Source organism: Micropterus dolomieu, linkage group LG17 (assembly GCF_021292245.1).
Source record: "Micropterus dolomieu isolate WLL.071019.BEF.003 ecotype Adirondacks linkage group LG17, ASM2129224v1, whole genome shotgun sequence".
Taxonomy (NCBI): domain Eukaryota; kingdom Metazoa; phylum Chordata; class Actinopteri; order Centrarchiformes; family Centrarchidae; genus Micropterus; species Micropterus dolomieu.
Window position 1 is genome coordinate 18,179,166 of NC_060166.1, and position 27,739 is coordinate 18,206,904.

Below are 27,739 nucleotides of genomic sequence, written 5' to 3' on the forward strand. Positions count from 1 at the left end.
ACAGGGATATCCTGGACGAAAACCTTTTCCAGAGTGCTCTGGACCTCAGACTGGGCCGAAGGTTTACCTTCCAACAAGACAATGACCCCAAGCACACCGCTAAAATAACGAAGGAGTGGCTTCACAACAACTCCGTGGCTGTTCTTGAATGGCACAGCCAGAGCCCTGACTTAAACCCAATTGAGCATCTCTGGAGAGACCTGAAAATGGCTGTCCACCAACGTTTACCATCCAACCTGACAGAACTGGAGAGGATCTGCAAGGAGGAATGGCAGAGGATACCCAAATCCAGATGTGAAAAACTTGTTGCATCTTTCCCAAAACGACTCATGGCTGTATTAGATCAAAAGGGTGCTTCTACTAAATACTGAGCAAAGGGTCTGAATACTTATGACCATGTGATATTTCAGTTTTTCTTTTTTAATAAATTTGCAAAAATTTCTACATTTCTGTTTTTTTCTGTCAAGATGGGGTGCTGAGTGTACATTACTGAGAAATAAAATGAACTTTTTTGATTTTTGGAAAATGGCTCCAATGAAACAGAGTGAAAAATTTAAAGGGGTCTGAATACTTTCCGTACCCACTGTATCTGTCTATCTCTGGAAAACAAAGCACTATAAATTATAATCCCTGCATGATAAACCTCTCACCATCTTTGACTGTAAATCAGGACCTCAGTGTCAAGATCATTTTATGGAGGGAAAAGTACCCTGTAATGCCCACAGAGCTGGCGTACTGTCAGTCCTTTTTGTTTTTCCCAACATCTTGTTGCCAGACCTACCTCACAGTCCTCAGGCTTTGCCATGTACTGTGTTCTGCATCATCTGCTTCCTCATAAACATGAAGCGAACTGCGCTGCAGAAAACGCATCAAACAAACAGGTGTGGATATTTTTCTCCTATCTAAGTCTAAAAGTATCTTATATTAGCAAAGTAATGAAGCAATTTGGTTTCTGTCCAGAGTTGTATAAAGATGTTCTGGTGTGTATTGGTTTAAATAATTTAGAAAAATGGCACGTGTATTAACCCAGCACCGCAACAAAATGTTGATATGCAATGATAGAGGCAATTTACTTTAAATGTACAACCATTTGAAGCTATTAACGTCACTTTGAGTTGATGTCAACCAAGTTACATTAAAGGGATTCAGCCAAAATCTGGATTTGTAGATGTCATCACTGCAAATGGGAACAATACAGTTGAGTTTCAGTTCATGTTCATATCAAACAAAACTTTCACTGGCTAAGCTTTCAACAAACCCTCTCACAAGAAGAAAGAAACAGCCAAAATGACATGCGCGTGTCCTTAAGTAATGCATTTGATGTCTTTTATACCTTGTTTTGTTTTATCTACCACGTATAAGATGACTTAAAGAATCCAAACCAGTCTGTTTTGGATCTGGATCTTCGTCCTCCAGGGGAATCAGCCTCACCTCTCCTCTCTCTCTCTTGCCCTTATCTGCATGTTCTACTTGTCTCTCTTGCTCCCTCAATGTGTGTCTCTTCCTTTCTTCTCCCTGAATACTGTGATTTAGCTTTGCCTCTAGTGTGTTTGTGTAGTCGGTCCTCTTCCAGGTCTCTATGGTGGAGCGGAGGTGGTATGGCTCAGGTCCTGATCTGTTTGAGGATAACTGAAAGTGCTTGACGTCCTCGTGGATCCAGGTTCCTAATTTATGTTTGCAATCTACAATTTTGTCACCCTAATTGTCCGTACTGTAGTTTTACTGTTGGTCTATTCTGTACGCACATCTGTTTCCGCTTTAAAAGGTTTTCTTAGAGGAGTTTTACCTCAATTGAATTGAGGGTCTTGTATGCTGTACAGATTGTAAAGCCTCTTGAGGCAAATTGTGATTTGTCATATTGTCATGTATATAAATAAAATTAACTTGACTGTTTTGTAATTCATTTATTTAATACATTTTTGTTCAGTGATTAATCCCTTGTAACGTATAAAAAACAGTTAGTAAAATAAACATTGCATGTATGTATGTAAATCACATGTTTGAAGACCTCATAGGATATAAATCAACAACAATACCAACGAAAGCACACACACGCCTAATATTTATTACAAAAACGTATGTCTGATTAAGTTTAGCTGTGTGAGAACGCCACACCATTTTAGACGATACCTTTTCATGAAGTTTAACTATTGTGTATGGTTTCACTGATGTTCATGAAAACCTGAATCGTAGCTTCTTATACACATGCGTTGACACATTTATATTACATATTAAATTGAAGACCTTTATGTTTTTGAGCAAAATGAAAATTTAAAGTAGCAGGAGGCACTTTTCATGTCATCTGGTTTTGGAATTTTTAGAAAACAAAATCTTTAAATTTCTGCATGACGTACTTTTTCCTTTCCTTACAACATCAATAGTAATAAAAAAAATAAAGCTGTTTATTGCTTTCTGCTCTTTCTGTATGTGTTTTTTGGTCGTTTTCTGGTTAAACCCTGCTGGCTGTGCTCAGGCGGAGAGGCTGTGGATTCTGTAAGGCAGCAGGCTGGTCAGTGGGGCGAAGGGAGGAGGGTTGGACTCCGTGTGAGGAGTCATTGATGAAGGAAAACTCTGTGAGGCAGCTGTACCTTCAGCTGGAGGGAAATACATCGAGGCCCCCTGCATGAGCAGGACAGGACATAGGAAAGAGAGAAATAGAGGATGGAAACAAAGAAAGAAATTGACCACAGAATTCAAGTTCTTTTCTTTTTGTGTATTAAACACTGTATGTTGTGATGATCTACTTACAAGCGTTTTACAAGCTTTCAAAAACACCTCGCTATTTCTGTTTTAGGTCATTAATAAACTTTCACTCTCTACCTTTATGTTTCTATTGATGTGAATTCCATTAAACAGCCCTGTTGAGGATTATAAAAACTGGTTTATTGTTCTGATGAAAATAAAACATTCCTGGTGGTAAACACGTAGGCCTAGCTTTATTGCACAGACTGAAATGCAACAGCCGAATAAGTTGATCAAATGTGGGTGGTCAAGTTTGGAGCCCTCAACAGTCTTTTTCCACCTTCATTTTTTATCTTTTTTGGAAATGTTTTATGCACCCTGCGGTAGAACATTACAGAAATGTATGTGTAACTGCTAAATCCCTGTTAAATCATCTGTTGAATAACTCAAAAGGGTTGTTACCCTGTTTGGCATGAGAACGGATTAAAAGTGTTTCTTTATTAGACACACCCAGTGGAGATTTAATTTAAACAACGACAAAAAAAGATTTTACTTTCACTTTTTGTTTCTTCTTCATTGTATGTGTCCTTAAAGGGAGACACTACAGGAATTGTCTACAGAGTCAAATAGACAAAGTTTAATGTACTAAAGAAATATGTTGTTGTTATTAAGAATTCAGTCACTAATAATTACAATTATGATTGTATTTATGATCTGATCTCATGCTGCACACAGTGTCTTTTTTGATCAAGCATCATTGTGTCTCCTGTGGCTGCTTCACAATAGATGCAGCGCCTTGTTTTGCCAGTTAAATGCATTTAATATGAAGCAGCAGCAGTAGGAAACGTTGGCTTCGCATAAGCAGCAACTTTATACAGCTCTGATACAGCGTCCAGCAAGGGAACGGTAAACAGTGAGGCCGATAATCAGTCATAAAATTACAGACAGTAATACTGGATTACACACTGCATCATTTCCTGTGAATCCCTGGTGTACAATTAGTTAATTACTGAATGGAAATACAATAATAATAATAATAAGAAGAAGAATACATCTTATTTATATACTGCTTTAAAAGGTTCTTAAAGGCACTTACATGGTACAAAACAAGATCTGCACCCGCAGACAAACACATGATAGGCAACACTGGGTCCTGCTCATCCAAACTTTACCCTCTAGCACAACTAGTGGTAAAAACACTCCACAGGGTACCTCTAAAGAATGCTTTGCTGTTTTGAGGTCAATCGAGGACAAACATGCAACGTGATTTGCATGTAAATACCCCTAATTATGTAAATCAAGCTGACAGGGAAAACATCCTGAAGTGTGATTCTGGAAACAGTGAGACATTAAAGTGACCACTGAAGTTCATGTTCATACCAGAACCAGCTGCCTGTGTTTAGACACATATTTCCACCTGCCTTTAAATTTAAAATTTAAATGTGTAAAGCCTTTTGTATGTCAGTTAGCATTGTGACTACAGAGAAAAGAGATTCTGGGTAGTGATGGTGCATACTGAATGTTTTAACTAGATTCATGTGGGGTTTGTTTTAACAGCAATGAACCAAACGCCTCAAGAAACGTCCTAATGCAGCACCAACATTCACTCATAAACCAAAGAACAGGATGAATGAAACCTTTGATTTACACCAAAAACAACACAAAATATATATCTCACTCACTACAATAACTACAACTGTAGTCATATAAACTCTAATTATTGAAACGGTATTATTATTTTGATTTCAGTGACCTTTATGAAATAGACTAGAAAAAACAGACCAAATATTTCTAAAGCTATACTAAACCGACTTTAGTTTCTATCAACTAAATATGATGAAATTACTAAAATGTGTCTAAAACTAATACAGTTCTATATTAAAACAGATGCCAAAACTACCTGAGGATAACTAGGATATTTACATAAGTACCACAATTTAAAGGATACAAACTACTCAATTCCTAAATTCAAGATATCTTGTATCCCATCAAGTCTTGTTTCACTTTATAGGTATTTAAGCAACTGACTAGTGTCCATTAAATGGTTTCTTTTGATGTTTCTTTTGAAGTTTTTGTGACAGTTTGTAACAAGGGAAATTCAATTAGGCTCATGGGGATCATTTGAACCCCGTTCTGAATTGAAACGCACAGAGAAATCAGTAGGATACTTGGTTATATAGCCTACATGGTGTTCATCAACCAACAGTTAACACTCTAAGGCAGCGGTTCCCAAACTTTTTAGGCAACGCACCCCTTTATACATCTTGACCGGGTTGCTACACCCCAAAAAAACCCTCTCTCTCTAGGTTGGCTTACACACACACACACACACACACATATATATGTGCAATAAACATCAAAGATGACAAGCAGTGCAGTGTCCATGTTACACCAGTGTGAACATACCTGGGGTTTCACTCAGTGACACTCCTGAAAGTGATGGCTTTTAAATCAGTCACTCTCCCCTTACCCACTCACTGCGCTAAACACATCCATCTTCTCTGTTTTTTCACTGCAACTCTGCATCGTGATGTAACGTTATATTTATTACTTTAAAAAGTAACAGTGGCAGTAAAACTTTTTCTCATAATGTGATGGTTAAACTTTGCAATCAATCCACATTTCTTCTGCGTGCCGAACCGAGCGGAGGGAGTTAGGTGGTATTTTCATGACAAAAAAAACCTTTCCAAACATCTCCCCTCTCTTTTCTCACAAATCTCACCCTGTGAATAGCCTCATAAACAGATACCATGAACAAAAAGAGAATCCATATGAGGATTTGTACAGCGCTGGTTGCCTCAGCCACGCTCGCGCACCACACTTTGGGAATCACTGCTCTAAGGGATGTTTATTGGGTGGATGTAGGGTGTAGATGAGGAGGTTTGTGTCAGTTTCGTGACTGTTAAGATGATTAGTCTCAAGGGCAGAGGTGAAGACAAGAGAGATCAAAAATGAGGAGACAGCGTTGACCGCATACTGACTGGGTGGAGCTGGCGAACTGTGTGAGTGTTGGCATCCATCAGCAGAGGAGCTGTAGGAGAAGACGCTGTGCTCTCAGAGGGCTCAGGAGGGCTCCTGCTCCTCTGACACAAACAAAGAGAAACACACACACACACACACACACACACACACACACACACACACACACACACACACGATATTATTGCAAGTGCAGTGTGCACACGTGAAAACACTAAAACAGTCACATTCAGCCATTACAAGTGAATGATATAGATGATTAAGATGGTGGTTTTGGCCACGATCATGGAAAGTATGTACATGTACAGTCAGCTCAGGATATCTTATTTAGAAATTGAATGTCTAACCTCCCACAATGATAACAGGTATGACTGAAATCTATGCAAATCTACATGTGATCCAATAATTTGGATAACTGAAAACTGAAGGGAGACAACTTCAATCAGTTCACTCAGATAGACTTATAGGTCATGGAACTGGCTATATCCTGTCTAACATTGTACAGTTAGATTTGGCAGAAAAGCCTCTTTGAGGGCAGAATCCAAGCAGTAACAAGATTCTGCTGGAAGAAATGATCCTTATGAAACACACACATGACTAAAGTTTCTTTAAAAGAACATCCATAGTTATTACCTATTAAGAGTTAAAAACCTAGTTAATCTGCTTCATCAGGACTTTGTGTGTGGTTTGATCAGTGATAGTGGCCTTGCAACATAAGCAAACCCTGCAATAATTTAATTTAAATGTCGCTAAATCCTGATTGGTGGACACCTTTTCCAAGGATTTCATTGCTCATAGCAAGAAGCATATTGAGAAAATATGTTTCCAGGGCCTTTAAAACATCAAAGCCAAAAATTTGCCCTTAAAATGTAATTTCTGTCTTTTTCAACCTGTTTTTGTGGCTATGTGACCAACTGGAACAACATTTGACAACAAACTGACAACATTGTGGTAATGATCCCTACAGAGACAGACCTTTTTTAAAGAGTAGGATCCTTTTCATTTAAACAGAAACAGTCATTGAAAAGCCACCACACTCCGTTTATACTTTTTTTTACCTCGCAGCACCAACAACTCACAACTGATATTTTTGTCAAAGGAATCTGGTAGCTGTGATAGTCCGGTTGTAACGCAAGCGCTGCACACCTGCATAAATATGACTAGACACTACTAGTCAGCTGATGGTGTAGAGTAAATGAAACCAATTGAGGCCAACCAGCTAACACTAAGCTCCATCTGTTAAATGTGTGATGACGCTGAAAACTTACACATTATTCTGCATCCTAGCTGCTTTAGCTCTGTTTCGTGATGAAAAAAAGAAATCAAGCTTTGATGCAAGATTATTTGATAACTCAAATGAAGTGGAGTTGCTTCAATTTTTCGATGTTATTAGCCACACTTATCACTCGGTGCACACAGTTAGTGACCAAGCATCTTTTTCATAATGCAGCATACACTGTTCCATGCAAAAATCTGTTTTTGTCTCCATTTGGGTGGTCTGTCTGCAGCACATTTGAGGTTGAGGTTAGATCCAAAACTGCTGGGAGGCTACAAATCTATAACTTTAAAAAACTGTTAGCTTCCCTGTCTTTCCTGTAATAGAATATCAGCACAATAAAACATATACAACATCTGCCAAACAATTAATGTAAACATATTTACATGACAACTAATCATCTCGTAAGTTATGCAGCAAATATTGGATGGACAATTCCCGATAATAATTTGTCACTATTACAGATCTGGAAACGCCTGGGACTCTAAAATTAAAAGGGAGAGTCAGCAAGTGACAGAAAGTATTGAATCATATTAAATTTAAGAACATGTGGAGGAAAGTCTGAATGCATTCCTCCAGTGAAAAAACACACTAACAACTGATTTAAAGATAACTAAAAGAACTATGAGTGTTCGGGGAGTCTAATTGCTAAATTGTTGGAGATAATTTTGTTTACAGAAATGAAACTTTCTGCATGATATAATGGAAAGATAGTAGTTCTGGCAGCATGCAGTGAAGGATGACGAGAGGCTATATATGTGGTCTGTTGGCCACACAGCTTAGGCTCACTAAGGCCAAATCAGCTCCATCTCTGGCAGTACAAAGCTCAATGAACTCTTCATAGACCACAGACAAGCTGAATCTTTGGTGTTTTCAGTAGGCAGGCTTGACAGTGGAAGCCAAATGTTTTGTTGACCCTAGTTTTTGTCCCTGTAATGAACACTAAAATCTCCTTTCAAACTGAAAAACCACAGTAACATGATGAACATGCAAAGCATATTTCAACATAAAAAACTAGAGAAGATGGTTCTTTAGGCAGAATTTCGTGGGAAATGTGTCTTTGACTTTGACTTTACAAGAGGAAGCTGCAGGAGGAGGAGAGAAGGAATGCTTTGATACATCTCACTGATGGATGGGGGCATAGCATGCAGAGACAGTCCTGGTTAACACTGCTGATAACTAAAAGTCCATATTCTTACTGCATGGAGCTGGAGGAGTGTCAGGAAAGACAGAGCTCTGGCTGCAACAGCAACGGGGAAAAACATGCACTACAAGTACATGATCTCGATAAGCATTTCTCATTCTGCCGGCTGTAATGAGAGGGTTGATGATCATGTTTAGAAACCTTTAGGAATAAAAAAGCCATTGGATAGTGCTGTGTTACTGCATTATTCACCTTTATTGTGTATTGTGTTGTTCTTGCTGCAAAATGAATTTATTTTTGTGGGAAAATAAAGGTCTGAAGTGAACTGGACATAACTGTGAATAGCTTTAAAGCCACACAGGCTTCAGTCTATTGCAGATTACATTTTTGAGCTTATGTGTTTCTGTTTTTTTCTAAAAGACCTAAGGAACTTGGTGGGACCAAGGCGAGCACGCAAACCGCTGCCCTGCTAAAACTAATGCGTTGTTGTAACAAAACAGGATTTGGACAGATGTGGACTTGAATGCATATGTGAACCTATTACCAGTCTAGCGTTTCTGATTTTGCAGTGATTGTTCAACCACAGTATGTGAGACTCTTTAACATTCACACTCTCATGCTTAAGTATAGCAGACTAATTTTCTTTCCCTCAAATGCGGTATGTGGTGTAGAAATCATCTGGCTGAATACTGGTATGCTGTTGAAGGAGCACCACATTTTACAAATTAGATGTAGCTACAACCGAAGACCTTGTCAAGGATTAGGAACAATCTCTGGCTGCACACAAAAGGATTACATAACTGAGCCCGAACATTCCTACTCCTTAGTGCTCAATTGTAGCCATTTAAAGAGGTAATTTCAATTAAATCACTTATTAATAAAACACTTTTTTACTTCCTTTTTGTCAATGGGCTCTAAACTCACTTAGAAATGAACCACACGCCTGTCTTCTCTGTTGCTTGGAACAGCCACTTTAATGTGAAGGTATCGGGTCATGATGTAGCCCTGTGCGCGCTTCAGAGCCTCTCTCAGACTAAACAGACAACACCGCAGCTAACGAAATGCAGTCCAGTAACACGTTTTATGTGCTGAAGCCCATCAGACCGGCGCAGGACAACACAGTGAAAGACCCATTCCCTACAGGAACAGGGCCTACTTACTGCGGTCTAACTGTGGCAACAATCTCATTATAATATTCAGGCTAGCTCACTAACCATTTCGTTATCATCCAATATATTTAGCTGTGCTGACATTGCTGAGCCTCCAGTGAAAGATAAACAAATAGTAATTAGGTTAGCTGTAGTGGATAGTTAGTTAGTTTACTAAAAAGCAGCAGGCGAGCTATCACCAATGTATCACATCAGCTAAATGCAGTCAATGTAATGACCATGGATTACTTCAACCTCAAGCTGATAAAACATATTACTGTAACAGTGCGGAGGAAGTTTACCTGAGTTTCCAGCATGTGACACTGTCTCCCAGTGTGTCTGTATATAGCCGCTTTCACACTGCTTTATTTTCCGGGAGGAATGTGCCAATATGCCGGCTTGCTGCACTGTATGAAAGGTAATGTTACGGAGCCGAAAAGGGGGTCTGATCTGATCTGCCTCTGAGCCAGGAACATTGGAAGTAACAGAGCAGCTAGAGGAACATGTCTGGGAGGACAGCCACAGACGACATGCTGGTGTGTCTGCGTTTATTGTGTCATTTCTGAATGAAAGCACTTGTGTTTCAGATTATGCTTGCTCATGAGTTCGAGCCGAGCATGCGTATGAGCACACACCTGGTTGCAGGTGTTGAAAACTACATATTACTCCTTTAAAGAGGTCAAATCACCATTTGTGGCCTTATCACTTTCTTTTATTGGATATGTCTTTTTGTGCGTGTGTAACTGGCCTCAAGTTGTACTGCAAGGCCCTGACTCGAACCCGCAACCTCTGGTACGAGAAGCAGGCTCGCTAAAGAGGAGGCTAAAACTCATTGGTTGCTAGTGTGTCTCTTGAGGCGGCGGGGAGTGAGGTTTATACACTGCACAGCCTCGCTGGCTACCGTATGTGATGAGCATAGTTGTCTACGCCCACCAACAGCGTGGGCCTCTCCTACGTCCGCATCTTGTATATATACAACGGTGAGACCCAGTCAGGCATGCCCTTAAAAACACTGGACGTCCGTTAGCTGCCTCCCTCACCCCTACCCTCCCTACCAAATGTTAGATATCCTCCAGGTAGTCAATGGACTTGTTACTGTGATGTACAGACAGTGCAGGGGTAAAACTTTATGTATGAAAGATACATTTGTTACTAATTAATAACTTACCACCCGAAGCTGTGGTTACCAGCTTATCAGGACCTGCCCTGCTCTGCTTCTGACTGGATAGCAGGAGTGGAAATTAACTTTTTGGCTCACTTGCCAAGGTGGCTGGTAGATGAAAAAATCCACTATGTCACATATACACTTGTTTCCGTCCTTTTAATTGAGATAATAAATCAAATACAAATTTAAAGAAGAGACCAGACTGAAATTTGAAGGAAAATTTAATTATTGCTATTAAATATAGGCTTAAGACATAAATCTAATCACCCCTCACTCTTAAACTTAAACCTCCTTGTCAGACTGTTCACTTTCTACAATCCCCCTCTTCTGGCCTCCTGGTTCTGACGGACTCCTGGTCCCACAGCATCACAGCTTTTGTGGGATCAGTATTTTTTTATAGAGCCTATGGATTATACTCTTGATCTCTGGGGAGGACAGCAGGGCCATTAGAAGATCTGACAGTGTGTTAGATACTGACTGGACCGCCAACTACCCAGCTAAAAGCTAAAAACACTCCTAGTACAACTTTGGTAATTAGCTCCTGACACTAGCTTTCACGCTGCCTTGTTTTACGGGGGTATTGCGCCAATATGCCAGCTTGCTGCACTTTATGAATAGGTATGGTCTGATTGTATCCACTTCTAAGCATGGAAATTTGGTGACAGCCATGAGACAGAAAGATGGAACGATCTGTGAAAAGTCACAGCCAACATGCTGCTGCACTCCGCTGGTTCCTGTGAAGCCGGACCAATATGTGAAAGCACACATGATTGCAGTATAAAGGCCTTTTCACACGGGATAAAGCTGCAGAACTACTCAATGACACATCAAAACGGCTCCCCAACACATTTATGATGCATCGCAGACATCTGCCAGATATCTAGCATGCCAAATACCTGGAAGAGTCGGCCGACTCCACATCCACATCTAGCCAATGAGAGCAGGCAGCTGGCAGATCGGGCAAATACTTTTCACCGCAAAACACACTCTCCAGCTCTCTCTGTAGCTCGGACAATCCCTGCTACCTGTGTGTGTTAATCCATTCTTTCACCCATATTCTTTGTCTTTATAATTGCTATCTTCATAATAACAATATGCGTTTTCTTGACAGAACGTGGTTTGGAGACCTGCGTCGGGTAACAGAGCCGCTGTCAGCTCGAGTAGTGTGTGACCCGCTGTCACCAATCAGGCACGTAGTGTGAACGCCACAACGACTTCAAGACGTAACGATAGTTACGTACTGTAACTCCAGATTCTATGAGTATAGACACAGCCCTCTAAGGCTATTGCTATTGGGTTTACCCCTGCGGGCGCCTGCACGGCACTGAGCATAGTTGTCTACGCCCACCAACAGCGTGGGCCTCTCCTACGTCCGCATCTTGTATATATACAACGGTGAGACCCAGCCTTCGGCTCCCAAAATGCCTTTTCTTCAACACTGAGAACCAAGGTCCAGTGAGGCCTTCAACTCAGAGGGCTGCGCCTATACTCATAGAATCTGTAGTTACAGTACGTAACTACCGTTTGTATAGGCTTCGCCCTCTAAGGCTATCGCTATTGGGTTAGAGGCAAAGCAGGATGAGTCAACGCCTCACTGGCCCATACGGTCCCACCAAGCCCAAAACCCACCTGCCACGAGCCATAAATGACCCATGTGTAACAGTCGGGGAACTGGATGGGTGGCCCAGCAGCCGTACAGAAGCAGAGCGAGGAGTGGCCGCTCCCCCCACCGTCCTGTGGGAGAGGGCGCACCGCACACTCACAAGGGAAAATCACTCAGCCAAAACACTCAGTACTGAGTGAGTCAGCGAGAAAGAGGAGACATCCCACAGGTAGAAACGGACGAAAGAGCACGGGGACGACCAGGGAGCCGCCATACAGATGTCGTCTATCGTCATCCCACAGAGGATGAGACACCTCTCGTGGAGTGCGCCCTGATGCCGTCCGGAGGGGACTCACCAGCTGACATATAGGCCTGTGAAATAGCCTCGTACAGCCAGTGAGACAGGCGCTGCGCCGACAGGGGAAGTCCCTTGGACTGCTCCCTGTAGTGCATAAACAGGCACTGTGAACAGCACCTGGCGGCCGTGCGCGCCAAGTAACAGGACAGTGCACCCACTGGGCAGAGGAGGTGGGATGTAGTGTCGTCCTCAGACCCATGGGGGGGAGGAAAGAAGCCCGAGAGAGTAATCACCCTCGACGGAAGGAGCTGGTGAAACTCTTAGGCATGAATGCAGGACTGGGGCTTAGGACAGCCGAGCTGCCATCATCCTTAATCCTGAGACACGACGGAGCCACAGAGACGGCAGCCAGATCGCTGACCCTCCTGGCCGATGTCAGAGCCACAAATAAGGCGACCTTGGCCGAAAGAAACTTCAGGTCCGCCGTCTCTAAGGCTCGAAAGGGGCTTGGATTAGCTTGGATTAGCGGGCGTAAGACCAGCGCCAAATCCCACTGTGGAACAACAGGCCTGTGCCTCCGCGCTCCTTTCAGGAAAGGCTTCACCAGGGGGTGAGCGAACACCGTCCTGACACTAAAACCCTCATGAAAGGACGAGATGGCGGCAGCATAGGTTTTAACCGTGCTGAACGGCAGACCCCTGTCCACGAGCAGCTGGAGAAACGAAAGCACCCCTGGCAGCAGATAGGCCACCGGTTCCAACAGAGCGTTGGAACACCGACCACTTGGAGGAGTAAGAGGACTGAGTACAGGCGGCTCTCGACCCCTGGATGGTGCAAACCACCTCACGGGAGAGACCTAGACCCTCCAGGCGCTGCTTCTCAGTGGCCGGACCCACAGGGGCTGTCCGAGAAGCGGAAAACTCCTGATCGCGCCCCCCGCCTGAGAGAGGGCATCCCCCCTCCAGGGGAGTTAGAAATTATATGCCGGGTAGCCCTCAAACATTTGGCCAACAAACGGAAAATCCACCCGTATTTGGCGGGTGGTGGGTGTTAATTTCCATCCCTGCTGACTAGTAGCCCTAGTCCTTAACTGAGAGGTACTGTGCATGTGGAACTCCCAAAAAACGACTAAAGAATGCAAGATACGTCTATTTAAGGGGAAGGTTTAAGTAAGTAAAGGCTGGACTACAATCCGTGTTCAGGCAGTTCAGGGGCAGTGTTTTCTGTGGGAGATGGTAACTGGACTTTGGGCTTTTTCACTTTGCAAGCCTATTACATGCACAAAAAGATATATAACACAATAAAATAAAGGGGAAAAGGCCAAAAAGCACTGTAAAGTCTCACCCAAAGCGATAACATCTGTGTGAAACTAAGCTTGAATTGCATTTAGTTTGCCTCTGCTTCATCACTTTTCTCCGTCTGCTATCTGGTTCCTGTTGTTTAGAGATTAAGTTGAACCTTGTTAAATACGCAGTGAAATAGCCTGGATCCTACTGCTGCCAAATATGTCATTTATAAGTCTACTTAATCCCTGACCATGCAGCCAGAATTGGTTTGAGTAGTTGTTTTTATTGTTGTCTTTTTATGGATGAATAAAGCTGAGTTTCTGTTAAGGGTTTAGCTGTACCTGAATACTTAAAGTAATAGCCCAGACATGAAGTTCTTTGCCTTTTAAAGCTGAACAAAGGTTTTGTTGCTGTGTAACCATCTCTGAAATCTTTGTAATGAACTCCGGGCCCCTCCTCAACTACCACTACCTGTCATTTAACTGTAATTCCCATCAGCTGATCATGGTGGGAACTGACAGGACTGGAGACTTAGTTTACACTGTAAGAATTGTTAACTATGAATCCCACATTGTGCCCGCCTTTTTGTCAGTTCTGGATGGCACAAGGACATTTTTGCTGTTTTCTTATGAATTTGTCCATACACAGCTTTTGCATGCAGAACGACAAGAACTGTCATGGCTCCTTTGTGGTACAGCTGGCTGGATTTGACCTGCCACTGACTTTTTGGCTTGTCATTTCAATTTCATCAGCAGTCCAGCTAGCTATGCAATAATGTACTGCTGGCAGTGGAAGCGATTTCTTCTTAATAAAAACTGTAGAACCTGTCGTAATCTGATCCCTTAACATCTTGCAGAGTTCAATCTGATGGAAAGTTGATCTGTGTAATAGTTCAAGCAACTAGCATCCAGGGAATTTGAAAGAGTGAGTTGAACTGATATCTCATTCAGGAAATATCTATTATTGGCTGTTCTTATTTGTACAACTGCAAAGTCAAAGACAACACGCGCAGCTGAATAGGAAAGGATGCTGCACAGACTAAATGTTATGGAAACACAACTCATCTTGAACCTGTGTAATAAATTAGTAAACTAGATTTAACAGCTTTTGCTTGCATCTCTGACCACACGGTTGGGACCTGCTTATATGCTTTTTGCCACAGTGTGTGAGAGAATACGCCATGGCCAAGTTGGGTGTGACGTCAGCATGAAGCTGAAAATTAAAGGTGGCATGAATGCACACATAGTGAGTGGAAGTCGCAAACGCATGTGAACACAGTTTCAGTCGTGGTGAGATGAATTTAGGCAATGACTCTTGCGCTCAGGCTTGTTTTGTAGTTCTTCTGGCTCCGAGTGGCCAAAAATCCATGAATGCACCTTTAAACAAACAATTTTTGATGTTTTTCTTATTTAAACAAAAAATAAATATATAAAAAAAACCTCATGTATGCAGATAAAATCCCCTTTAGCCTCAGAGCCTCTGAGTACATCTTACTGAGTTACTTGCTTTTTACTGAGCTTAAATGCACCAAATGTACCATGTCCACACAGTATATGGACCTTGTATGTGTGTCTTACCAAGTCCTTGATGCTGCCCAGGACTGCTGTGGTGAGGATGCCTGTGAAGAAGGCCACGAGGTTCAGGCCGGTGAGGGTCCAAATTAAAATGTACAGAGTGAAAACTTCCTCACAGCTTCGTACTCCAACAAACTCATAGTAGTTGCTGAGGTAGCCTCCACTGCAGAACAAAACAACAGCTCTGATCATTACCAATTATTTTTAATGTGTTAGACAATAATTAATGACAAGACAAAGTCTGGACGTTTGGTGACAATTAAGTAGGATATCTTAGCAGATAATGGCTGAGAGTTTGTTTAAATTTTGATGACATGGTAGTGGTAACAATATAGGCTACTGAGATAATATCGCAGGATAATAACGCATTGTCTCACTTGGCACAGTCGTACAGGTCGCAGCAGTAGCAGGTCCCACTTCGTACTGTCATGTTACAAGACTCATTTAGATTCCAACACGACACCTGGAATAGGAAACACAAGTTGAAAATGTAGTCGCCTGAAAATACAGAAACAACACAAATGTAGCTGAAATAGAAAACTACCTCCAGAGACTTATCTCTCTAAGAGAAAATGAGGTTATATCTGACATAAATTCAAATTTAGCTGGACCTGACCAAGCTTGCCTTAATTGTAATTCAGATTGTGATAACGTGTCTGAATTACTCTCATATTAATATTTTCACTGTATACCTGAGTTTATAAGTTTTACTCACAGAGGTGTAGAAATTCTCATAGATGTAGCCACTGCCACTGCTGTAATACTGGCATCTCCCTGCTTTCAGTGGACGTATGTCCTGGAAAATTAATATATGAAGAAAATATCATACATGGGGTTTCATTGCAAAACAGCACCAATTCTTTATTCAGAACAGAAACAAAAAAAACAACATAATGTAAAAGATAATCATTCATTGCCGTGTGTGCAGTCTGTCTAAAACACATTTGAATTGAGTAAACAGTGTTGAGTTTGGAGTCTGTTTGTGATTAATTTCCAAAACTCATTCAGTTCACAAAATCTTGTTTAAGGTTATCATCGCTGGAATTAGTTACTCTGGTAAAATTCACAGCAATCATGGGTGCTGTTTTTGGTTTGGTGTGTTGGCAACATTTTGAAATATTTTAGGAAATACAACATATCAGACTTTGTCGGGGAAGGAACGATAAAGTCCTGGACACTGCTCATTAAGGCCTTTGAATATGACCTGAAAACCAATTCTAAAAGTTACATATAGCCAGTGCCGAGCCGCTAAAGCTGGACTGATGTGCTCTCTCCTGTTGTTTCTTGTTAATAGTCGAGCTGCAGAGTTTTGAATGAGCTGAAGTCTCTCTGGGGTTTTTTCGGGAGGTCAGTGAAAAGTGCGTTACAGTATAGTAGACTAATGACTACTGTTATGATTCGTACATCATGATTGACAATGGCCCTGTTAATGTGCGACAGCCACACATTTTGTTGTTTTTTTCATTTTTGTGTCAGAGCATTTATTGATTCTTGTCAGGTGTAATGAGAATTTCGACAAATATAACAAAATCTGCTTCTGAAATAAACTGCCTACCCCAGCTTTAAATGTACATGTCTTTATTTTAGAGGTTGGAAACAGGAATGTAGCTTTGCGTTTCTTTTCCAAAGTTTTTTAGAGAGGCAGCTCTTGATTAGAGCAACATCAATTACATTTAGTAACTGTCTGAAGTGTCAGAAGTCATCCAAGTTATCAGATGTCTGGATGTATTAAGCCAAAGACAACTGGACGTCCTTCAGTACTTCTACACTGATGGTGCCTCTTTGTCGAGTCCAGTTTTTTTTCTCATGTTATGCTTTTGCTGGTGAATATTATAAAGACTGAGCTATAATTTGTGGGAACTCTTTTCATGGATTAAATTGTGTAAATACTGCCAACAGAGTGATGTTGGCACACACTGCAGGGCAAAGGCTGTCCAGGTGGATCACAGTCAACCAGCACAGTGGCGTATTATTTCTTTACAGTCTACTATTACTGTTTTGTTTCACCATCCAGTACCTCTGGTGTTACACATGCATGTGCAGGTAACTCACCATGTTTAAGACAACACAGACGGCATCAATCACCAGGCACGCAAAAGAGGCGATGATCCCAAAGCTGAGGAATACGATCGCAGCCGTCAGCTGGAGCAGGAATAAGCAAATAAGCATAAAATTTGAGAATTTACATATAAAATCTTAAAAGAACAGGTAATTTGATTTCAATGGGGGCAGTTTGACAAGAATGCAGATTATAGCAGAGAAAAGGTTTGCATGGCAATCACACAGCAGTTTTGAAACCACACTTATCGTATAATTGAATTTGTCTGAAAGGTGTGAAGCTATTTGGTTTCTTCACACGGCACACAGCTATAGAGCTTCATTAACTCTTAAACTGAAGAGAATCTTGTATTATTTATATATGTATGTGAATGTCAGCGGTGTACATATCATATCTTTAATAGTTTATTCATGAATAATTGTGAGAAGGTCCGATATATATACAAGCAGCTGTAGGTTACACTATGAAAGAAATTCTCTAAATGCCTGATATCAGTCTCAGAAATATCAAAAATAATCTTCTTTGTTTTAAATCATGACTCTTCAAAATCATATTTCTGCCTACAGAACAAAGCATAGTGTGTGTGTTTCTGTAAGTTCTAGCCACTGACTGTGCAGAGTTAGGAGTCTTAACAGACTCAGCATATCTTTTCTTCATTCCTACTCTTCATCAATTACAATCTCAATTTGCCGCATCTTGGAAAAATGTCATCAGTGGTATTAATTGAAAATGAAAACTGAAAATTCCACTGTCAAACATTGGACGTTCTTATCACGAAACTTATCTCACAATTGAAATGAATACAAACACAGTACCACATCCAAGCACAACCGGGTCTATCCAAGAACTCCAGGAATGTAAGCCTTGTCTGGAAATGCACTTTGTGAATAGGATGATCTTGTGTTTTTAATTTTCATGACATCCCAAAAACAATTATGACAAAGGTGTGAGCGTGTATGTGTGTGAGATGAAGAGAGACAGGAAGATCAGAAGAATATACCAGCTGTTTGCGGTTTTCTTCCAGGTGGAGTCCCAGAAGTCCCAGGAACAATCCAAGGGTCAGCTGCAAACAACATATAAGTGTTTGCAAAATATGGTTCATTATCATAAGAACCGTGACACATTATGATTTATTTCTCTTCCAAGGGAAAGAACTCAGCAAAATGAAGAATGGCAAGGCCATGTTAGCACACAGCTATGAAAAGAGCTCTTGTCGTACAATTTTAAAAACATACAGCATGCTTTATGTTACATACTGTTGCAAAAGGTGGTTGAAGGATATAAAATAAATCATTCATTCATCAATTTCACAGCCTTAAATTATGTCTGTCTCAAACGAACGCTTATTAGAGGACCTTTGGCCCGAGCTGTGAAATGAATGCTTCATAATGGATATCACATGCTGGAGGATGTTTGATATGTTTTTCAAATCCCTGCTGATTTCATGGAGGCTGCAAACTTAAAACCCATTAAAACATTTTCAAGTATTTTCAAGTAGTGTTTTTAATCATATCAATCTGTCATCTCGCTTTGTTTCCCACTGAATAAATTATGACGTGGAATAATCGAGGGAACCTACGATAACTCCAGAGATGTAGCCAGTCACATTCAGGCTCTCTGTTCGGGTCGTTGAGTAGACTCCCAGCACCACTAACAGCAGGGACAGACTGAGCATGCCCAGTATCAGCCACAGAGATCTCCTGACCCTCACCATCATCTCTGCAACCCACAGCAGAAAGAGTCATGTTATATGTTATGTGGTACAGTGCTGCACAAATAACACACTAAACTAGACTGCATGCTTGCCCGGTATAATGCCTCTCTGCATTTTTCTATGCTTCACTTTGAGGTCAGCAAAACAAACCTAATTTAAACTGATTTAATTTCATTTTCCTTAATTTAATTCTAAAAACAAGATCAAAACCCCATGTCTCCATCTTGTTCAGTATCAAATGTCATGAATGGTTACAACTCAGTATATTAAAGTGGTGGATTTAATTCAATTGCGCCTGCATATTCAGTGTAACTAACACACAAACCTTAGCTTTACACAAATAAACTTAAACTTAAATTTCACCAACAAGAAAATATTCCTTCCGAAGTCCCTTCTTTGGTACTCTTTGTGGTGGACTACAGTAAATGATTGTATTCATTAGATGCCCTTCAAGTAGAGCTGTGGGTAAACAAAAAAAAAAAAACATATTCATCCTGGTTTAAATATTTTTGACAATGACAAAACAAGGTCCATCAAAACCGCAGTATTTTTCCCCTTCTTCTACATTTTTTACATTTATCAGCAATTTGTAGGTCGACATTCCACCAGTGCAAGGGCGTCACTTTTTTTTCTGTACCAGGTTATGGTGGAAATGTTTTTATCTATGTAAAACGAAACACAAAATTCAGGTAGCATGTGACATCTCAAAATATATAAATATTATATAAAGTCAGTGCAGCTCTCTGGCATTCTGTGTTGCTTTCAGTTCTGTTTCTACTGCCTACAACACGTAGGCATGATTTAGTCTTCCATTCTCTTTTGTCATGTTCAAAGGGAAAGAACGAAAAACTTGGCCATAAAGAAATTGTGTCAAGAATTTGTTAAAGTTTACACTTTAACCATGTGTTTAACCAGTTCCATGTGGAGGAATACTGTACAAATATTATAGTAATACTGAAAAATGAAATTAAGTACAATATGACCACTATTTACTCAATATTGAATACCAAAGACATACATTGGTCACATTAAAGGGCTGACCCAGATGTGACCCTCTAACTGACAGCATGCAGTCCTCTGATTATTACGTTTCTATAGCAAATTGAAGCCAACAAAATGTCATTAGGCTGTAACACCATCAAGGCTAAACGTTTTATCCAGCAGTCTGAGAGGCAGACATATATGGAAAAAGTAATGTCAGACTAACTGAACTAAAAGTGTATGTACATTTCTATTAGTTTGTAAGTTTAAAAATTGTTTTATACAATGTATAATAGAATATAAAAATAATTTCAGCCTAATTAGGAGTAATTAGTCTCTTTATGATAATTACACTAAAAGAAGATTGAAAATAAGGTCATGAGCAATAAGAGTAATATAGTAATTCATTTAAAATATATGTTAATGCAGCTGTTCCTGTCTCATGGTGAGACCATCACCATCTCCACTCCCAGTAAATTACCTGTTGCTCGGCTCTTTGGCACTGGTTTGTCCCGGCCCGTCGCTCCCTGGATCCTTGCAGTCATGATAGATCCGATCCTTTCAAATACAGATTTCCTTCTGACGGCTTCCAAGTCTGGGACCAGTTCAGGTTTCAGTTCAGGCTTGCACAAACCTTCTCCCAAAGCTCTGTGAGTCCTGAGTATCACAGGCATCTGCTGCATGGATGCTGGTCTGGTCTCTGAGTCATGAGTGCGTAAATGCTCCGGCCTCTGCTGCATTCAAGGACGGTCAGAAACGTGTGGGTCTACTGCTGTCAAAACACTCCTTACAATTAAGGTTAAACAATAGCAAGCGTTCTTTGCAAAAACTAAACATATGATCGTGTTAAGGTTGTAAATCAAGCAACACCACTTGCGGGTTTAATCTGTTGCTGCAGCAGAATGAGAAGGAGAACATGAGCATGTTATGTGGGATGTGCTGTATTTGAACACAACATCTCCAGATGTTCATCAGGGGGAGTTTACATGTAGGCATGGCTGGAACTTAATCTCCTATGGAGTTCAGGGATTAAGATGAGTTTCTGGGCCCCTCTTAACCCCATGTTCATGCGCTCTCTAGGAAATGTTTACAGTTTTTCTATGATCCAACTTGCTCCCATATGTGGCAGTTTAATTTATTTAATTTAACACACTGATTTGGGACTATACAACATGTAAGCAGTGAAATAATGAAGTTCCAGGGCCTCAATAATTGGCACTAAAGCACCAGCAATGTTAAAGGCCTTTATGGTAGATGATGCTGTGTTTTCTGGTCCATGGATTTTCAGTTAAATTAGCACAAACCAGGTGAGCCAAAGTAAGCCGTTTGGGCCCCTGGAGTTGTGGAGCCTCAGGACAGTTGCCTGCCAGATGGTAATCAAGCCTTGTCTGTATGACTAAAGGGTGTGCAACAGGAAGCAAATATTATACTGACAAATTCTTGCACAATATGTGTGATGACTAGTTAGAGATAATAAGTGCTACAATAAACTTGTAGCACTTACTTTTCCTCTTGTGCTGTTTGCTGTACAATTTATATTAATTGTTGTATGTAAATATAATTTGAAAGCAGAAGTACAGATAATGTTATAACTGATGTTTTTCTTCTGGTTTTGTTTTATTGTTACATGCATGCATGTTATATATTTTGGTGTTTGATATATAGTGGTGTCTTGTAATCACATGTGAGATGGGCCAAATGTTTGACATGTCATGAAAATAAAAGATAGTCTAGTCTAAAAGAAGTCTAGTTAAACAATGAGCAAAAACACAACATCATACTAATCAACAGTATATCCTTCTAATGACTCTGTTTCACTGAGTAGACTGCACTCATTACATCAGGTTACACCGACAGGCATATGACTTTTTCCTACTCTGATTGCTTGCACTTATAGTCATGATGGCTATGATACTGCCTCATTGATTCGCTCTTGTCGTTTTTCAATTCTGCACAAACAGATGAAGAAACATAAAATTTTGTGTAAACTGTCCTCAGAGCGGAACAGATTTTTTTCAATGACTCATTTGTTTAATTAACGATAATGTAGCCTCTGGAAGACCCCTAATTTATACGCACTAATAACATTTTACTTTTCTTTGTGACCACCCAATCATCATGGTAATCAAGCAAATCCCAATAGCCAGCTGGACATGGTTACAAGAAACTCTATTTAGAGCTGTGCAATAAATAAATCATTTTTATGGAGCACAACAGACAGGTTGACATATTGAGATAAGAGGAGACAGCTCTACTTTGCCTGGTTCGTACATCTCACGCGTCCAGTGATTTGAAGATGTGGTCATGACGAGGCCAGTCAGCAGGATCATCAAGCCAAGCTCAAATTTCATGGATGTTTTTTTAAATATTTTAAAAGTCATTGAAGAGGAGAAGGTGAATGGATTTTTTTTTTCAAATCATCACTTTATAACTTTCCCCTGGTGTTAGTATTGATGTATTAAATATAATCATCTTTTACATCTTGTCTGTTATTAATGAGCTGCCTGAAATCTTCCTGAAGGAGCAGTACCTCCCAAACCTGTTACAGTATTGAGCTTACTCTGATTCTATGTCTGATCTTCAGAGGGAGGGCTGCACATTGATCGATTGATCATATATATTGGAGTTCAATGTGATGAACTGTTGAAGATGCACTTATAACAGATATAAACACACATGCATCTCCAGACTACCTCTTACTTCTTAACACACATTCATTTTAACTGCATGCCATCATAAAGACATGTAAATGTTCTCCACTGTGAGGTGGATTTTAGAAGACATATTGCTTTATTGGAAATGTAATGCTGAGCACTTGTGCCAATAAAAATCATGAAAATTTGAATTACTAAATCTTTAAAATATCAACAAAACGTGAATAATGCAGACAGAAAAAAAATCATAATCCGAATAAATTAGAGTTTCATACCTTTCCACTTGGTTATTTAAAGGTCCATTAAATTATGTTTTTAGGTTATTCAAGAATAATCTAATGCTAGGACCTCCTGATTGGCTTACAGAGCTCCATTAAAAAAATTTGATCAAGACACCTTAAATATGGTTTAACAGTTCATGATACTGCTGAATGTCAAACTGTGTAGTTTAATGAGGGGCATCTGTTAACAGCTGAAGTTACTACTTTACCGTCACTCGCACACTGACATGTTTGTTCTAATGACAGCTTATTTTCCTGGTTAAGTTGGTCACAGTTTCCGTTGCAACTCAGAGTAATCTAATGTTTTGAAAGGAGAGGTTGACCTCTTTGGCTCCACACTTGACTGGAACATTTCTTCAAAATGTCTGCATAAAGTTGCTTTCACTTGCACCAGTGTTCGGTATCAGGCTGGCTTATTTTTACTGTACAAATGTTACAATCCTGTTCAGGTCTGCAGATCCTATCATGTACGACATCCACACCTCTGACAGTTAAAAAAATAACAAAGTCCACTACTATATAATGGCAGGTTAAACCTTAAATGAAAAATATTTGACCAACAAAGAAATGAGCAAAATAATTAAACATCTGTGAAACATTCAAAGACAATGTAAAGGAGAATTTAACCTGATTGACGGCAAGTGATTGGTACATACTGAACTTGAAAATTATTTGTTTAACACTTGTCTATGAAATAATAGGCTACTAGCTTCCCCAGATCCCACAGACATAATGAAATTAGGGCACTGTTCGCCTGGAGTGTGTATTTTAACAAGTGTATTATGGTTATTACAGACTTCAAATGCAAGAAAACACACACCAGGCAAACAGTATTCTCCTGGCATGAAGCTGATGGCTCATTGCAGAGGGGCGAGGACCTCTAGTGGGCCTTTATAAAGTGGTACTTTCATTGTTGTGAAAAACAGCAAGGGAAACAGCAACACAGGCTGCAAGCTTTAAAAACTCCCAAAGAAACTCAAAGTGGCAGAGACCCTATTTAGGGGGTATAAGGGGGGTAGAATCAACAACACCACAAATAGGCCACAATTAGGCTGCATTAGACGAGAAATTCGACATTGATGGGGACTCTTCTCTGCAGAAGACACAGATGTGGACTGAGTCTGACTTTTTCTTTTTTGCCATACTCAAGACACACAAAAAAAACTTTATTCAAAATAACCAACAAAACAACATCCAAGTTCAGTCAGGCAGACTGGGCCAAAGTCACATTAGCCATCTTTACAAAGATTTACGCCAATTCACCATTAACAGTAATGTATAATGTAAATAACATTACAGGTTGTTAGTATTATGTTGTTACATTTGACGTATTAGTTACCATTTCTTTTGATGTGATTGCTCAGTTGTGCTGAGCTCAAACATTCCTGTGATTCATTTAAAAAGCATAACTCACCTTATGAACAGTCATACTGTACTTGAATGCAGATTATTAGACTTATGTATGAAAGGACCATTTTTGGAATATACTACAGCAAATATTTTTACAGCATTAATTACCTCGATAGTGTAACTTGTTGAACCAGCATGATGGACGACCTGCTGTGGTCTGCTCACTGACGATAAGGAATCTGGTGCAGAGTTGCTAGAAAACATAATTAGTACTTTCTCACTTTTGTTTATAACCACAAAATCTCCAAGAGGATTTACCTGTGCACTTTTTTGTATATTGACTGATTGTTCAACCCCAATAGCTTGAAATGATTATAAACAGCTTTGAACAACATAAGCGGAAGATTTGCATTGTTATCTATGTCAAAGTTTGATTTTGTTTTTGGATTCTTTTGCATGTTTTGTTTTTTCTAATGTAATCCATTAATTAGTGCTTCCTGGTAATTTTTGTAGATGTGTAAGGATTTTGGATGTGAATATATTGGCTTGTGTGTGCTGACATGTGTGTTTGGGCCTCAGGGTGGCAGGAAGGAGCTTTATCAAACATCTTTAAAATGAAATATACAGTGTAAACATTCACGCTGAAGAGAAAGAATAAATCTAACCATTCAGGAACTGTAATTTTGCAAATAATCATTAGTAAATATTGTACAATTACAAAACAGACGTTTTCACACAGCCTGTGTTCATTGTGCTTCCTGCTGTTCCTCGGTCAGTTCCTCTGAAGAGTGTGGAGGTAGAGCTGGAGGTGAGGGATGATGTGTGGGGGGCCCCTGGTGGCTGTGGGGTCCTCAGATGCTGCTTATAGCAGAGGTTTTAAAAGTGGGAGACAAGCCTCCTACAGGGGGCTCCAAACTGTTTCAGGGGAGGCTCACTGAATGTAAGAAATAATGGATAAAAAATATATATATATAGGCCTACATTAGTTACTTTATTATTTGTTATCAAAAGAGAGAGCTTAGAATAGCCTAAATGTATGTGAATCAGTTAAAGAGATTTCCCCACAGTCAGAAAGTAATAATGGAAACTAACAGGCCTTTATTAACGTAATTTAACAATAACGCTAAATTAAACTCATTCTCAACAACAGAAAAATGGAACAGATGGCTGATTGGACAGTTTGGTTCAGGGTAAATAAGACAATATAAAACTGTACTTTCAGAGTCATCCTGACATATGAAATAAATTGATAATCAAGTTGTTAGTTAACCTAATTGACTCTCCAGCTAGACACTAGTGACTGTACTTGCCACCTGATTGAAAAACTGCCAAGTCACTATGATTCATAACGCTGCTCCTTATTGGAAATTGGGAGAAAAAATTCTGGGAAGGCTAAGCCAGGTTCTCATAGGCTACAGGTTTTCTCTCTCTCTCCATCTGTTTCTGTGTTTCCTTTGTCCTAGGTACAGCCAAAATTGTTATTCTCCTCGTCCCCCTGGACTTAACCCGCCTGAGGTCATAACACCATCTGTCAAACTGTTGCCTCATTTCACTTTAATGCACTTTTCTGAGAGCTATAAAAGAGAAAAATGGTGCCGTCTGGAGACATGTTTAAGTTATGATGCAAAGACTTTGGCTGAATGTAAGATATGACATTAGAGCTCATATTTTGTTTCCATGTTCTAAGCTATCACATCAAAGTTATGTAGAGAAGCAGAGTACATTTTACATATTTATACAAAATCACTACTATGTTCAGAAATTTACCTTAACAATAACACTAAATTAAATTCACATTAAAAGGCAGACTTTAATCATTGCTTAATCCCAGAGCATGCTGGGAGATGTAGTTGGAACAGTGAGCTCTGAGCTGATGAAGTGTGGTGAAGATCAGCTGTAGCTGTATGACATGCAGTCCCACGGGCTAATCCCAATCTCTACTATAAAGACCTGAACCCTCACAGACTTAGTTTGTGTCACTGTTACGACCCCCTGTTGGTCTAGGGGAGTGGGGGCCATAAACATATCGGCAAAACTGGTATAGATCTTAAAAAGGTAACTTATTGGTAACCCGGAGATGCAGACAGGTAACAATAAACAAAAGGAGGGTGGATGAGGGTGCTGTGAAAATAACAAACCAAGTTAAAATAAAGAGGTCCTCAAAAGGAGGCCTATACCTATCTATATATTTAAACAGGGTTCATTCTTCCTACAAAAAGAACACAAAGAGCACAGCACCCACTACACCTGATGAAAACTCACTCAATAAACAAAAATACTAAGTGAATTTCTCCACTACACACAATGTAGAGCTAACAAACAAGGTATGCAAATTGTTCCACTAAACACAATGTACAGCTAACAAGCAAAGTACACAGTCAATACCAGCAGCACTCAAGTCAATAGGCGGTGACAAGCTGCCTCAAGTAACAGGTGGACTCTCCTTGTGAGCAGGAGGTAATCAATGTGGTGACCAGCCATTGGTTGAGCGGGAACAGAGAGAACCAATGGATGGGACTGAAGTCAGCACCCCAGAAACCTCAGGAACTTCCTGTGAGAGGGACAAATGGAGATGTGGAAATATGCGTCTTGTAGATCTATTGTGACAAACCAATCCTCGGATTGAATCTGACGGACGATGGCGGGGATGGTGAGCATCTTGAATCTGAATCTCCTCAGAGATTTGTTCAGGAGCCGTAGATCTAAAATCGGACGCGATCCTCAGTCCTTCTTGGGAACTATGAAGTACCGGCTGTAGAACCCGGACTCCCTGACTGGCTGAGGTATGCGTTCTATGGCCCCTTTGTTCAGTAGAGAGAAAACTTCTTGTTCCAACACCTGGCTCCGCCTTGAGTGCACTGCAGTCCAGACCACCCCGTTGAAAACGGGTGGCCGGGCTCGGAACTGCAGCCTGTAGCCATCTACTATGGTGCACAGTACCCATGGGGAAATATTCACCGGCCACCAGCCCCTCGGTCTCCTCCTCTCGGGAGGGGGACCCCCGCTTCCTTTGACACCTGTCGTGGGAACCAGCCCCTCGGGGTTGGTGGCCGAGGTCTTGCGCTTTGGGTCCCCGGTGGCACCCTGAAGTGGAGGTCCGCCAGGGACATCCCGCCGACAGCCCATGGTATGCGAGCCAAAGCACCTGCCGACTATGGCCCCTCGGGGCAGGCAGCATGGCGCGTGCTTGCTGGAGGATAGCGTGTCACAAGCGTCGCGGCGGGATACCTGCGCCCGCTGCCTGAGCTGCCACGATGGAGGGAACCTCGGTTGCCCTCTCTCGGGGGGGGGGGGGGACCCCCCGGTAGAACCCTCAGGACCTCTTCCCCCGGCCCCGGCGAGACTGAAGAACGGTCCTCAGATCCCTCGTCTCGGGGGGTTGTGGGTGAAAGCGCCGCCTCGAAACCCGAGTATGCTGAGGGGGAGCACGAGAGGCGACACTCTGCCTTTGGGTCTTGCGGTAGGAGCTGGATGACGGCTGGGCCCTCTCACATCTCTCCACAGCCGTCGCCATCCTGGCCCCCGAACGACGAGGGAGATATTGC

At 40.8% G+C, this 27,739-nt stretch overlaps 1 protein-coding gene across 1 annotated transcript; it reads right to left on the reverse strand.

Moving 5' to 3' along the window:
* Positions 1-2,436: 2,436 nt before the first annotated feature.
* On the reverse strand, positions 2,437-20,459 carry LOC123986443 (transmembrane protein 255B). Its single transcript, XM_046074693.1, has 9 exons — positions 20,391-20,459; positions 18,794-18,933; positions 18,215-18,277; positions 17,208-17,297; positions 15,871-15,951; positions 15,533-15,618; positions 15,159-15,318; positions 5,664-5,765; positions 2,437-2,619 (listed from the first exon to the last, which is right to left on the reverse strand). The coding sequence occupies exons 1-9, from the start codon at positions 20,452-20,454 to the stop codon at positions 2,470-2,472; spliced, it is 936 nt and encodes a 311-aa protein (XP_045930649.1). The 5' UTR covers positions 20,455-20,459; the 3' UTR covers positions 2,437-2,469.
* Between the last annotated feature and the right edge of the window lie 7,280 nt (positions 20,460-27,739).

Excerpts from the sequence above, each read along its gene's own strand:
- LOC123986443 (XM_046074693.1), bottom strand. The coding sequence starts at position 20,454 with ATGACTGCAAGGATCCAGGGAGCGACGGGCCGGGACAAACCAGTGCCA. Across the intron at positions 18,278-18,793 it reads GCTACATCTCTGGAGTTATC|CTGACCCTTGGATTGTTCCT; the intron begins GTAGGTTCCCTC and ends TGTTGTTTGCAG. Across the intron at positions 5,766-15,158 it reads TGGGCAGCATCAAGGACTTG|AGGAGCAGGAGCCCTCCTGA; the intron begins GTAAGACACACA and ends TGTTTGTGTCAG.